A 15426-nucleotide genomic window follows, 5' to 3' on the forward strand; every position below is an offset into this window, starting at 1 on the left:
CCTGAGATTTTAATTTTCCACCTATCAGTACGGGAAATCTCTTGGCAGCTCTGGAGGCTATGTGAAAATTAAATTTTTTGTTTAATTATAAATTGGTTTTGCTGTAACAGTGGAAGCTTTAATTGAAATATTTTAATTAAGTGCTTGAATCCACACAATGCTGGCTTTTTGCTGCAGAATAGCTTATCTCAGTCTGGAGTTTCACATTTACTCAGCTCCTGTGCTGAACACATCCCGCTGTAGAACTAATTGTTACTGCTGCTTTTACCTGGTTAATGCATGTACCAAGACAAACAGTGGGTGCATTCAACCACACACTTCAGACCATGTTAATAATGTGGGCAGTAAAAAAGGGTGCTTAGAATTGTTTAAAAATAATTAGAGTGAGTGAAAGAAAGATAAAACTGTACCATCTTGTTCAAAATGTCTCTGATCCCCAGACTTCCTGCCTTCTGGCAACCCTCCCAGGAGGAACAAGTGGCAGACAGGACTATCAGATTGCTCTCTGACGGACAGCCAGACCATGGCAAAACACAAGCTCCAGCAGAGAATGCTGATCTCTTCTTCTCCAGACAGGATATCAAAACTGAAAGCACTTGCAAGGTTCATGAACAGCAGTATCAACATTATTAAGATTTCAGGAGTGTGGGAAGGCGGAAAGGGTCGATTGCTTTTTCACAGATAATTTTCCACACATGAGTATTTCAGAAACAACCCAATCTGTGTCTGAGGCCTCTCCTGATGACACAAATGAATAAAGAAATGGGATCTAGAAGTACAGAGGAAACTGAGAACAGCAGTAGCAGAATTTCACACTTGTAAAACACTATGTATATGAACTCTGAAGGTTTCTGGAAAGAGGGGTCAGGCAGGTGCTATTACCCTCACAACACAGGCAAGAATAGAAGAATGGTAAACACTGATCACCTGCACCAAATCTATCCATGAATATCTGCATGGCTGCTCTGAGAACTAGGTTGTAATACATTTTCCTTTGAAAACTAGTCTATAACATATTTTCTTGTTACCATTGTATTGGGTAAAAGAAACCAAAAAACAAGTCACCTAAGTCTTCAGGCACCAACAACTATGGAAACTGCTTCTGCAACATAACAAATTAACTAAAAACATTTATACTCATTGGAGATCACACCAAAAGAGTTACTTGCAAGGAAACCACACAAGAACCAGAAGAGCCAAGGAAGTTGTTACATAAAACTGGGGAAGAACTTCCATGCACTGCACTAACAGAAAGGTAATGCTATTAAAAAAAGAGGGAAAAAAAGGCCTCTGTCATTCTACTAAACAGTGCCCTCACTGATCAAATAATTTAAGACTGAACACCAGATAAATACAACAAGGTATTTGACAGTGGGTTACTTAAATTACAGAAAAAACATACTGATTCACACAACATATCTTGTCTCTAGCAGAAAACACTTAGGAAGAAAAGGAAGAAGGACAAGCACTTAGTACAATTATGTAAAAGAGACAGGCAAAATGTCATTTCAGAAAACAAATATTGGCTGTGTCAAGCAACTAGGAAGAGTAAAACTACAAAATGGAACAGTGGAGCACTATAGGGTGTTTCTTGCCCTATTTCTCTCGTATTCCTGTTCTTCACTGGCTAGTACAATTCATTCTGACTGTCTGAAGGAGAAAATCCTGCCAACTAATCTTAGAAGCCAAGGGAAATAGATTAACAGAGGAAATGAGTAGGCCTGGGCTTCAAAATTCACCTTCTCCAATTTCCCCTTCTTCCATCTAAAATGCATAACTAAGCTGTTAAGAAACCACATACTATAGTGGTAAAAAACCATTTTGTTATTCTAAAATCTCTGAGTGAAGAACATGGCCAAAATTGTGACTGAAAGCTGAAGACTTGTCAGAATTGGCAGGATAAAAATTTCAAGAAAATTAAGAAATTCCCAGTTGGTGGAGATCACTTTAGCTCTTTTAATCTACATTGCTATGCTGATCCATACCAGTTGAAAATTTGAACCTTCTTTTGTGTTGTGCTATTTCTAAATAGCTAAACTTCAGACTTGAATACAATTGTTCAATCCCATGACAAGTACAGAGGAAGTAGAAGAGAGCCAACATGTCCCAGTCACTCACTGAATCCTTCATGTGCCCATCAATTCTCATTAGTGCTATCAAATCACCCACAGCTGTTCCCCAGACTCTCCTGGGAGCTACAGTGAAACACAGGAAACCCCTCGAAAGCTGAAGCCTTTCTGCTTTTAACAGTCCCTCATGTTCAGACCACCTATGCCACCAATATTTTCTATCAGTCACCTTGCTGACCTGTAACACTCTCACTCTGTGAAGACAGGACCCCAGGTTTTGTGTCACATGTTACCCAATCTCTTCTTTCTCACTTACTCTACACATAAAAAAGAACAGTGGCATCTCTTCCCATCAAGAAATTTCCTCAGTCTCCATAGTGAGAGAAAATTCCCCGGCAGAACCTACACCTATTAAATCATACAAACACAACTTTTGAGAACAAAATTGGGTCTGCCAGATGGCTGATGTCATCCCTCAGACACTCACCAGGGTGACAATGGCACATTCAGCAGTCAGTTGAGCAGCACTGAACAACGTCCGGACAAAGCGGTAAATCTGTTTCTGCTCTGGATCGTGTTTGTCATAGTCTGGTGGCACTTCGGATTTCTAAGGAAGAAATACTTCCAAATAGGTGACTGAAACAAAACGAAGCAGACAGAAAAAAAAAGACAGTTCACATGAAAGGGAAGGAGAGGCAGATTAACTTACCGAAAGGGGATGAAGGTTTTCATCAAATATATCTAAGAGCATTCTTCCGTCTGTGTCCCTAAAAAGTATTAGAACCAAAGCACTGTCATTATCTGAACACAACAGACACAAGTGCACCATTACAACTCCAACACTCCCCATGCTGTGGGATGCTTAGAAACACTGATGAAATGTGATTTTCCAATGGATGTTGGACCTACTCTGCCATAAGGCTGACATGGAATATGAAATTCATATTACAAAGCATGCTAAAACACTCAGTTTTCAGTGCCCAAGATACAAAACTGTTGAGATCTTTACTGTGAGGTTTAAGAAATACTACGACAAACTTGTCATAAAATCAGCCCAGCTTACTCTCCTTTAACTTAATCATGTCCACCCCTGCAATTTCTCAACTCCTCTTCCTCCTTTTATTGCCAGCATTGTAAACACTTACTTATATGCAGTGCTGTTTAACACTAATCTTTTCATTAATACATGCATACTTCACTTTTAATTTATTTGAAAAACCCTATTGTACTAATGATTTCTGAAAGCCAAAAGAAGCACATACAACAAAATATTCAGATGAAATAACATTCCTATTCACTGATTTTATAAGATGTTTCTCTGAAATCCCAGTAGTTCAATATCAACACGCACGTTGATGCAACTTCACAAGCCTAACATCCAGGATGCAATATAAGATTTTTGCCGTACGTAACCTCAGCAAGGACATTAGTAAACACAAAATCAAGGGGTATAACTGTACCAGAACTGCACTTTCTGGACAGATCCAGAATGTGACATACTTATTACAATCCCATCTTTATTTTTAGCATCCCTGGTACTCTGATTATGTAGTTCTTAAGAAACATACCACTGAAAATATTTTCTATCTTTACACAGCAGCACGTGTCTCTCAGAGCATGCAAACCACAAGTTTTACAGTGGATTCATGTCTGCAAAATGCATTTATTAACAGCTGACATTTAAACCTCAACATCTGAAGGTGCCTTTTTTTCTACTAAAATTGAGGCTAACACTGGAAATAAACACATTTTTAAATATATAAAAAAAAGAAGAGTACCTAAATTAAAACAAACAACAAAAAAAACCACCCCTGGACTGGGGTAATAACTAGAAAATTCCTATCAGCAAGGATTCCAGGCCAGACTCTTTCACTCCTACCTAAAAAACAGTGTCATAATGCAGAAGTAGTCTCCCTGAAAAGATTGGTGTGCTACAGTAAACCATGGCATTTCACAATGCAAATGGAAATATTTCCTATTTCATTTCTTCAGGTTGTAGCTGCTGTATGCTATGAAGTCACATGTGACTGCCCTCAAAAATCTATTTAAAAAAAAACTTGAGAGGTTTTGTCCTCACTACAATTCACACTGTATTCTTCCAAAAACGGACCATCTACTGATTACCCAAACATTCTTATGGTTAGTTTGCAGGGGTTTATTTTATTTCTTCAGCAAATTCACCAATGTTTATGCATTCCTTCAAAAACAAGATGGGCATAGTTTTTTATCACTTTTTTAATAACTAAGACAACAAAATACAAAGAAAACAGATCAGTATAACCATGATAGGACACACTGGGAAAAGGAGGAATGGTAACTAGAATGTTACAATCAAATGAAGTGTGAGAAACATGTGAAGAAATATTATATTTTATGCATAGTTTCTCAAAAAAATTAGATTGGTGAGAGTTTGAAATATTAGGAAGTTATTTTGGTTTAGGTCTCCTATACAGGAGAATAGGACCAACTAAATACTGTCTGAAAAGAATCTTTTCTCTGGAAAAGCAGATGCTTGACTCATTTTCTGTCAAAATGAACCTTGAGTCAAAGAGTCACAGTGGTTTCATACCCCCCATCCCCCACAATGAACCAAAATCTCCCGCATACGTCAACAACTTCCTTTTCGCCGATAACAGCAGGAAACAGAACATATGTTTGCTGTTGCTGCTTCAGCAGCAAGCACAACTGAGTGCTGTTATCACATTGTTCTTCCATTCCCAAATCAGAGACAACCCAAGATCGAAAATTGTTTCCCATCCCTCGTTTCAGAGTTGCTAACTGACACATGTGAGCCTGGCTCCAGCATCACTGCTGGGACTGTCTGTCCCAAGTGCAGCCACAGCACTTCCCCACCCCAGGCACATTCCAGGGAAAGCAGGAACCAGTCTCCTAACTAAATCACCTCTCCATCTCAAAAGTGAAAGGACAGATAGCAACTTTCCCAAGAAAGTAACAGCAGAATGTGTTTTCAAGATGCTGACACAGTACTCTTTATGTTGTAAAGTTTTGGACTCTTTGTCTACCAGCTGTAGGTCAAATTTGCATCAGGCTCTGCACACCCACAAGTGGGCATCATTTACTGCAGACAGGGATCAGCTCCATGGCAATCAGCATAAAGCAAGTCTGGCATACTTTGGCTCTGCATGCCCCTGACTCTGGATTCTTCCTGCTCACTTGTGAGCTCTTACTGAGGTTTCTCACCCTCTGTAGTCTCGAATGTGCCTGAGTCTCTCAAACCTTTTACTCACCTGCCATGGTACTTAGCAGACCACTTAATAATTAATTTCCACAAAATTCTGGTGTCTGATTATCTTTGAGATCTATTATTTAATCAAACATAGCAAAAACTCACTAGTTAACCAAACTAATCCAGGGACCATGGAAAAAAGACAGAAAAAGGAACCACAGATGGATAAACAAGTAATCCAAGCATTTCCACTCATGCTTTATTTCCTGGTAAATGAGGTTAAGAATTAGACAGAAGATTTCTCTCCAACTTTTGCTTTATATACTGCCATGTTTCAGTCCAAGGCCCACTGATGCTTGGAAAGTCTTCTAAGAGCTTTCAGCGAGAATCAAGCCCTAAGCCTTTCTGCCCTTGTGCACATGTAAAGGTTTCTCTTGAGATGTCAGCCTTGTTTCAAGAAGTGTGATGGGTTCCAGTGACCTGAACCATGGTCCTGAATGACGTACCAGCTGAACTTTAAACTCATGAGTAATTCCTTTTGTTCTAGTTGGACTTCTTACAGTCCAGAAGAAAAAAAACGTCTAAGTGGCTTGTTAAATCAAGATCTAGGCCAAGTTCTCTGAAAAGGCCAATTGAAAAACCATGGACACAAAAGTCACTTAAATTATTTATACAAACTCTCCTTAGATATGTCAGGAACTATTATTTTAGGATACTGTGACGCATCATGAGGACAGGGAATTTAAGATACAAAAGCACAATTCAACATGAAGAAAACTCATGTATGTGCCAAGTTACTTTTTAGAGAACCTTTTTTCTATTCAATTTCAATCAACTTGACTGAGCAGAGATCTAAAACATACTACACCAGGAGAGATAAGCCAGGACCTGCTCTGTTTCTGAGGCACTTGAATTACATCTGCTCACAATGCCACTCTTACTGTATAATTCATGGGTTTTATTTCAAAATCCTAACTATCACTGATATGCACAGTTACCTTTACAAAGGTGCAGCTAAAAATATAAAACTGAAAGATACTATTCAGATTTTTTACATGTAATTGCAACAAATGGAACAATGCAGAAGTGGTCAATGCATATAAAACCAAACACTGAATCATCAGAGCTTTTCAATGGTGAGCTGCTTGCTCATGTTCCATTTTTTATGCTACTTAATCCTCCAATTTTAATTTTTCTATGTAAAATAGTATATAGAAAACATGTGTGTTTCTTATTGCTAGCATGGGAGTTAAGAAAACTACTACCCAAAAACATTTTGAAAGAAATTAAGCATGGATTTTTAGAGTTTGAGCCATTTAGTTGTTTCAATAAAAGATATTTTCAGTACAAAATTGCATTATTCACATACCTGTTTTTGATGTGGTAATATATTGCAAGAGCTACACTGTAAAGAAAAATACAGAGTTAATATCTCAGGACTGCCACATTATATTTTCTGTCACATTACATGCAAATTTAAAACCTAGCACAAAGCATGACAAACAGTATATGGTCAACAACCTATTTTTTTAGTTCGCTCTTAGATATCAGGAAAACTACTGTAAGAAACTATTATTTTATAATATTTGTTTTGTACATTCCAACTACATCCTTTTACTAGTAATTAAGTACTTTATAATAATCTTCATATTTCACATTTCAAGTTGCACACACTTTCCATTTAGCACCCTACTCCACTAAACTCAATGATTAAACTCCTACTGGCTTCCAAAGTTGAAGACAAAGCATCACAGGCACTGGACATTCTCTTTAGTTTTGCTGCCAGGTTAACACAAAATGTTTGACTCACCATTGGCTTATGATTGTACATTTAAATTCATTGTTTGTGTCTGTCTTTAAGTAGCTGCTCAAACAGCAGACTCAAATACCATGCTCCTACAGTTTTATGGCATCAAGTTACTTATTTTAACTCAGGAAAGACGACTCCCTGAATAACTTACTGCATTATGCATTTCCCCTACTCTCAACTACACTCCAAAGCACTCCTCTTTATATTCTGCACACAGACAAAAAGTGTCCTTATATTCACAGAAAGTTAAAATTTTGATTACATACACAACTAACTGATCTCATTCACATTTGAGATGGAACAAAATGAAAGCATGATTCTTATGATTATGCTACAGCTTCCAACTCCCAGCTCATGCTTCACTCACAATACATTTTTATTGAAGAACGAAGGCGAGCCAGCACTCTCCCTACTTACTGCAGCAGCATGAAATCAATCTAAGCTAAAGAGAAAAGAGGATGGAGTAGGGAATTCACTGATTCTCTTTGTAGACAGTTTGTTTCATCAGTGATTCACTTTTAGATGCTTATGTCTTATACTGATGCAAAATTCCCACCTTTTCTTTTTCCTAAAAGACCCTTTAAGAGTCAATTGATTGCTCTCTGATTTTATTCCAGAATTTTTACATGAAAACTGAGATACTGCATGCTGGGAAAAGAATATGTTTGAGCCAAAACTTTAGTAGAATTTTAAATTAGTTCAGGTTTGATTGGGGGTTTTTTTAGAACAGCCATAGAGTAGAAAATATTTTTCTGTCTTAAAAGTGAATATATTTTACTAAATTTTTATGAGTTTTTATCTGCATTAGAAGTTCTTAGACCATAAATGTTTTTTAAATTTGTCTTTTTTGTACAGATACATATTTAAGGAATCAAGAGATGATGTGTACCATGGACATTTAAAGGCCACAGTTGTAACTGAACACAAGAAAAACTCACATTTATTAATGAATGTGATTTGACAGAAAGCTATTCACAAAATGAAATAATCCTAAAATTTAATTTTAAGTTATGCTCCTAGGAACACACTTGTAGCTCCAGCTCACTTTATGAAAGCAGATGTAAGAATCTGTGTGCACAGCTCTGCTTGGTGCCCATATGGTTGCCTTTGTAACAAAATGTCAAATTAAATTAGAAAATATTTACTATTTAGAAATCTGTATCAGAATGTGAAAGTCTCTCAAGGCTGTAACAGAGTAACTCATCCAAGTTTCACTCTACCTTTCATTCGCTGGTTCAGCAGGCACTAAGAGTGCAGAAATGATGATTATGGAGCTTTCCATCACCCTACCCCAGCCACCCCTCCTGCTGCAGTGCACACAGTAATATTTTAAACACACCAGTGTGTAACATGATCTAGAAGAGATAAATGAGCTGAGCAAAAGGCCTCCCTCTGAGATTTACTTATGTGCAATAGTAATTTTCCTGCAGAGACTGCAAAGCATGGGGAAAGAAATGAAGTTGTACTACAAAAGCAATAATCCTACAATCTCCTCACCCTTCAACCTGCTAAATGTGCAGCTGGACAGAAGATGAAGAGACTTTGTGTGCCAGAGTTGAGCTTTTCACCCTCTGGAGTCCCTTTTCAAGCCTTCTGAGCCCTTGCAGCTTCCAGCCCTTGCCATGCCTGGGCTCAGGCCTGCACAGCTCCCACCTGATCCCAGCTTGGGCTCTTCCAGCTCTTCTGCCCCCACAATTCTTGCCCCTCACCATGCACCTGAGTCTCTCCCAAACACACCACCCTTCTCCCCACCACCAGCTCATCCCTCTGTCTCCTCCTTCACAAGGCTTCTGCCAGCCCTGTGACCCCCCTGAAAATGCTTTTTGGCTGCTGCAGCTGAACCCATCTCTTCTTCCCACAAGCCATGGCAGTTCTGATGCAAAAAGAGACCCAAAAGGTTGCACTTATTCTACATACAAAAGATTTTAGAGAAGAGGAGTCAGATTCAAGGAGGAAAAAACCCCAAACACCTCAGAAATGCAAAACCTTTTTCAAGTGTTAATAAAAACTATTTTAAAGTTACTAGTGATGGAAACCTGAAGAAAAGTAAGACTATATTCTGGGCAGAAAGAGTTGACGAGGAATCAGGCATCAGTTTAACTACAAAACCTTTCTCCTCTCCTCTCTTTTTCCTTTAACAGAAAAATTAAGGACTGTCTTAGTGACCAATATTACACACTCCTTTGGATGTGTTAGTCTGAATAGATTTGTCTCTCATGTAAACACCTCTGCAGCAGAAATACTGTCTTAATAAATTTTTGCATCTGCATTTATCAAGGTAACCAACCTACAGACAACTCAAGAGAGGCTCTCAGCAGCCATTAACCAAGAGCGGAAAATGCCTGAGCATTTGGTCTCTATTTTCCTCTTACTGTACAAAATGTAAAGAACAATACTCCACAAATATCAAGTTCATTTCCCTTCAAAAGTAAAAAGGCACCAGTGAAATTTAAAATGCTCATCTGAGACATCACCCAGTAACTCTAAAGCATGACTGATTTATTACTTCAAAAACTAAAACCTTTGACGCTTCCTTAATAATGGTTCAGAAATATGTACATATAAATACATACATAAAATATAAGTGCTAGCAAAAATAAATAAATAAAATTTAAAACCCACCATTTGATGGTATACTTGAGGTTTGGTTGACTGACCGTGCTGTCATCCAGGAAAATAGTGGAGCAGGAACTGTACTTCCTTCTCAACTGCCCAGGAGGATGCTATGAAAAACATGCAAAAGAACAATGGCAATTATGTAATACCAAAGCATTTTTTGGGGAGATATAAGAAATTTAAAATGACAGATTTCTGTCTCTCACAATGACACACACAGTAATGTAATCACATTTGGAAGCAGTTCAGAAAGTTGAGAAATAATTAACAGTGCAAAAGTCACAAAAATCCCTGCCTGAGACTTGCTAATACTTTCAAGTCCCAAATCCCCTGTGTCCCTCCTTCCCCAAAACCATGTAAAAAAATTTTCTGCAGGCTTACTCAAATACATACATACACTTGGAATGCAAAGATGAGTAAAACCTATATTTCTGTCCTCATTCCAAAAGAGTAAATGGAAGAGTGAAAAAGGAATTGTGTTAGCAATGAAGACTGGTTTAGCAACAGATTGGTTTAGCCACCATGCTGACAGAAAAAAAAAATTTAAACCCTCAAAAAAGCTTCTAAGAGAATGAAGTAGGGGAAAGAGGTATTTACAGTAGAACTACTAAATTAATAAAGACAATTCAGAAAAAATAACTCATCAATAATAGATTATTATCAGAAAGGAAGAAAACTGATCAAAGGACAGAAGAAAAGAGCGTAAGTAAATAAAAAGCCCCACCTCTTAATAGAAAAGGTTTTCAATATATTTCTATCCTTTTTCTGCACTACCATAGGAAAACATTGAAAAATTCAGCCCAAAAATGGAATTTGAGACCAGTATTTATTTCTAAACATTTTTTGCTGAGAGAGCTTCTCTATCAGCTGTTTAGAGGAGCCAGCACTCCACCAGGCTAAACAGCTACCCAATCACATCAGTTAATAGCTATCACAGTCCTTAATCCTCTTTGATTCTATCTTTGCTTATTCCATCTTCCAGCAAATAACTTGACCAAGAACCTATGTCAGCAAAGTGAAGATCAGTCAAATTACACTTTTAACTCACAACAGAATAGGTTTAAAATTCAGTTGGCATATCAACATGGAAATGTTAATTCATCCTACAATTAATGTTGTTTCCAGTATTTCAGTGGAGAGGCCAATGTCAATACCATCAGTGGAATTCACAGGTATTTACCAGCTCAGAGCAACTGAGTATCCAGGATATGGTCCTGTGACTCTTACCACAGTACATCTTCCCCTTTCCAAATTTCCTGAACAGACATTATTACATGTGCCAGTACCCATCAGCTCACCAATGCTCCACTTCCCATAGGCAGCTGACTTCTTAACAGCATTCATTACACAGACAGAGAGACTCCTGGTAAAACCTACACACATCTAAGTCATCTTTCTGTATTTCACAGCTGTGAGTTAAAAACCACACAAAGTCTCCTGTCAATTGAAAAAAAACCCAACATTTTCTGGAGCTGCCACAGTTGTAGAAACATTATGTTCAAATTATCTGAAAGCTTACCAACAAATTCTATTGAGGTCCTTCACTTGAGCAATAAAATTGTTGGCTGAAGTGCCTTTTCTTGGAAGTGAAAAGGTTTACTGAGAAAATGAAAAATACCCCTTTTCAAAAATCCTTCAGAACTTTGGAAAGGTATTTTGTTATACTTTGGAAGCTGACAACCCATCTACCTTTCAAGCTATTGTATGTTAGGCAAGAAAGAGAAAAACTAGAAGCACTGTGAATATTAATGCCATAAAATTTATTATCTAGCATTGATGCATAGAGAGAATTACTAGGGGACTGGTGATTCATAGCTCTTATTCTACCACAGTTTAGTTTAAATATCTGCATTAGTCGGTTGAGTACCTTCCAAATGCATGACAAAGGCAAAGCAACTTAAAAACAACAAAAATGAAACTCTAGTAGCTGGTGAAAAAACAGGAGATGTACACACATCTCAGCGTTGTTATTTAAAAAACCCAACACATGGAAAGTTTTCTTTCTGCATAATAAGTGTCAACATGCTTTAAAGATAAAATTTAAGATAAATACACCGGATTCATTCAAAGGAAGTACAATTAAAAACCAGAAAATAACTCTGCAGCAACATCACTATCAGATATAAATTTTCTTATGTAAACAGCACTCTAACATTTGACACACATCAGTAATTAGAGCAACGCACCTTATTTCTGAAACTACCACATCACAGAACTCTTCTTGGATTTTCAGCCCACATCACACCTCGTTAGGCTTGGAACTTTTCACACCTCAGGAAAATACGTGGTGTCTCATGCCTCACTTTCTGTTCACAACAACTTGGCAGGAAGGAGCACCTCTCTGAGTGAGAAGAATGGTGCCAAGTATAAACCTCCACCCCTGGGTTAATATACACACACCTGTGCCACGTGAATAACTGACCTGTCGGGAGATCCACATTCCCAGCTTCTACTCTGATGTCCAACTGCAGCCATATGACACAGCAGGTAACAAATTTTCTGCCTTTTCCAATTGCTGGAAAACACCCTCAGCTTCATATTTTACCTTGATTAAGCTGGGAGACATCTGAAGTTCCACAGTACAGCCAATCAGACTTTTCTGAGCCCCCATAAAATGCTACACAGGAACCTTCTCCATCCTTGCAAAGGACAGAAGAGGTTACTGAGTATCAGCTCAGTACTCAGCACTGTCCTATAGACAAACTCTCTTCTGTGTCCATTTCAATGGCTAAGTCTGTGACCAAAACTGTACAGGAACTTAACACCTTTGTATTTCAAATCCATCACAGCTGACCACAAAAATACCCCCATTTAGACAAGTCAAACAGGCTATAATTAAGAAAAAAACAGAAAAGCTGAGAATTACGATAGAGCTTTTGGAGAATTTAGTCAAACCATCGAATTAAATCCTTCTAAGGTTCTATCCCACCATAAGGCTGGTCTGGGAAAAAGGACAGACTGGTACACCCTCTTTTCTAAATCTTCGTATGGAAAAATAAGCACAGGCCACATGTGAAGCCTTGACCACCTCCGCTATTACAAATATTTACTAATTCAAAGTACCTCACTGATATGAAGTGGGATTTACTTTACATGTATTTTGAGTAGCTGCAGTACTATTTCTGTACCCCAACTGAGATTCCATAGATGTCACACCTCTCAACTTCAGCAAGACTTCCAACTTCATCTCACATAAAATTCCCAAAGGGCAAACCAAGGAAACCATGGCCAAAACTACTTGGAAAACGATATTCTGGTTACCCAGGGATCACTTTCAACCTGGAAGGATGAAGTAAGGGACATTCCAGAGAGGTCTGATCAACTCCACATAAAATACTGAGCAACAACTTTGATCACAGTATTTTTTCTTGAATTTTCATTGAATTTGTAGCTGACTTGCAGAGGACATTTTTCTTTCAAAAAAAGCAGTATTTCAATAGAATTGATAGAGTTACCCTGTATGCAACAGGGTAGAGCACCCATTCACTCTGCTCAGCTGGAATTTTATGTCCAGTTTTGTACACTGTATTTCAAGAAAGATTAATTTCTTTCAGAGAATCTGGAGGACAGAGAAGCAACATCAATCAGAGATTCAAAAAAACTGATTGACAAGGGAAAGCTGGCAGGCTGGAAAGGTTTTCTCCTGAACAAAGCAAAAATAATGGCCTTAAGCCATGTTGAAGAGAGCACCATAGAAGAGGACATTGTTCTCCATGACCCTTGTGGATGGGATAAGAAAGAGCAGGCTTATATTAAACTATGGAAAATTAAAATTGGACATGAAAGTCCAGGAGGTGATGGCAAAAAAACCCCAAGCCACCACCTTTTTCTAATAGCAGGTAAAGCCTAAATAACTTGAGCAGTGATAGAATCTCCATCACTGAAAGTTGTAATGAAGAGGTAAAACAAACATGCCAGCAATAGCTTAGAGACAGCCTTCTGTTTCCAGACAGGAAACCAGACTGAACAAGCTCTTGAGATGAATTCTGGCCAATTTGGTGATTTCTTTTGGTGGAGAGGATTTGTAGCTCTTTACTCCACAAGCACTTGCTATTTTTCTCATTTCAACCAAAGACATTCACTAAGAAATGCTGACATTATAGGTCACAAAATACAAAACAGGTGTTACGTGGAATTTCCTTCTTAACGGGAAAAGATGTAGAATAGAAAACGTTGCTTTATAACTTGTGACGTTTTTGAATGTGCTACAGAAAAAGCTCTAAGAGATCAAGGTTCAGTTTCCAATAATGCAGGTGTTCCTATCTCTTGAGACTAGCAGTTTTTTCCTCTTGCACAGCAAGTACTAAGCAAATATCACTGCTTTATTTTTCTTCCACCTTCATCCTGACATTTTCCAACTTTCCAAATCCTGTGTGTTTTAAGATGTTTGAACTACAAGTTTTTACTTGAAGTTTACATAAAAGCATTTTATCAGAAATCTAATGGCTTAGTTTGCCATCAAAATCATACAAACACTGCAGAACTGCTTCTAGGTACCTGCTTTGAAAGGAATCACAATGAATTCCTAACTTTTTTGCAATGAGAATGTACAAAAGAGTTAATTTCTCTCAGGAAGCATCACTTAAAACTTAGAACTATATTTTTGGGGAAAGAAGAAATGTTACTATTTCTTTTGTTAAAGTAGGCACTTCAGAAGGATTTTGTGTAAAAACATCTAATGGATGGTGCACACTGCCCAAAACCCACACTCAGAATTGACCAGAAGGGCCAGCTCTGGCCTCTGCAGCAGCACTAGGGTGGCTCTCTGCCCTTATGCTCAGCAGGATTCCTTTGTTTGGGCACAACTCTCCCCTAATGAAGCTGTACAGCTTTTGTACCAGCCCTGGCCCTTAGCCTGTCAGCTCCCAGCTGGGCAAAGCAGCTTCAGCCTTTTCTAGAGCTCTTTTGCACTTGCCCATCAAAAGATAATTTGGAGCTTCTGTACTAAATAATGATAGTAGTGTCTCTTCTTCCTATGAACCAGGTGTGTTAGTGTATGGTTTTAAAAGGTCCTATTAAATAATATTTTCCCCCATGGAAAAACTGAGGCTTGCTTGCTCTTGTCTGTGCAGACATGCCCATTAGCTTCCAGGCAGCAGAGGCTGGCCAAGATGCTAAAAGGCAAAACTGGCACATAAAAATGCACATGAAGCCAAATTACAACAGTAAGCAAAAATACCAGGACTGTTTCTGACTTGGAAAAGAGAGGTTCCTGTCTTGAGGATCTTCTGTTGCTTCAGGACATGATTTAGTTTTGACAACACTTTTCATGGAAGAAACATGATTTTACAGGCCAACAAGCGCTTCCAAAACCAAGCAAACCATGCAACACATGGCTCTGCAAAGCTCTGCACTTATTTTCATCTTGCACACTGTCAATACAGCAAAATTGTCTATCTTTGGTGTAGGTATATTCACCAGAACAAAAGTAATAGGAAACTGCAGCGTTGTATGTTCATTTCCTCTGCCAACAACTGCAATTAAAGAAAAAATCCAGTCCAACTACTCTTAAGTAATATTCCTTGTTCCTCATGATTCAACTTTGTCTCAGTTGATTAGTTTCACCAATGTTTGATAATGTCCAAAACTAGCCTAGCTTAGACTAGATCTGTACTCCCAAGTTTTTGGCACTCCCAAGTCTGTCCTTACTCATGTCAACATAGAAAATTATGTCAGCAAACTCTTCTGCAGCACATTCAGGCCCTATTTAACCACTGATAAAGTGCCCTGCTTTACAAATGTGA

The 15426-nt window shown here is 38.1% G+C and overlaps 1 protein-coding gene across 6 annotated transcripts in view; it reads right to left on the reverse strand.

The window, feature by feature from the left end:
- CCNY (cyclin Y) overlaps window positions 1-15426 on the reverse strand; it is a 118131-nt gene that overhangs the window by 20573 nt on the left and 82132 nt on the right. For all 6 annotated transcript variants that reach the window (XM_033056349.1, XM_033056339.1, XM_033056330.1 and 3 more), the window contains 4 exons: window positions 9689-9789; window positions 6626-6661; window positions 2779-2836; window positions 2557-2676 (listed from right to left, as the gene is read on the reverse strand). In XM_033056349.1, coding sequence (XP_032912240.1) covers window positions 2557-2676; window positions 2779-2836; window positions 6626-6661; window positions 9689-9789 — 315 coding nt within the window. The remainder of the gene's footprint in view (window positions 1-2556; window positions 2677-2778; window positions 2837-6625; window positions 6662-9688; window positions 9790-15426) is intronic.

Source organism: Catharus ustulatus, chromosome 1, assembly GCF_009819885.2.
Source record: "Catharus ustulatus isolate bCatUst1 chromosome 1, bCatUst1.pri.v2, whole genome shotgun sequence".
Classification (NCBI taxonomy): Eukaryota; Metazoa; Chordata; class Aves; order Passeriformes; family Turdidae; genus Catharus; species Catharus ustulatus.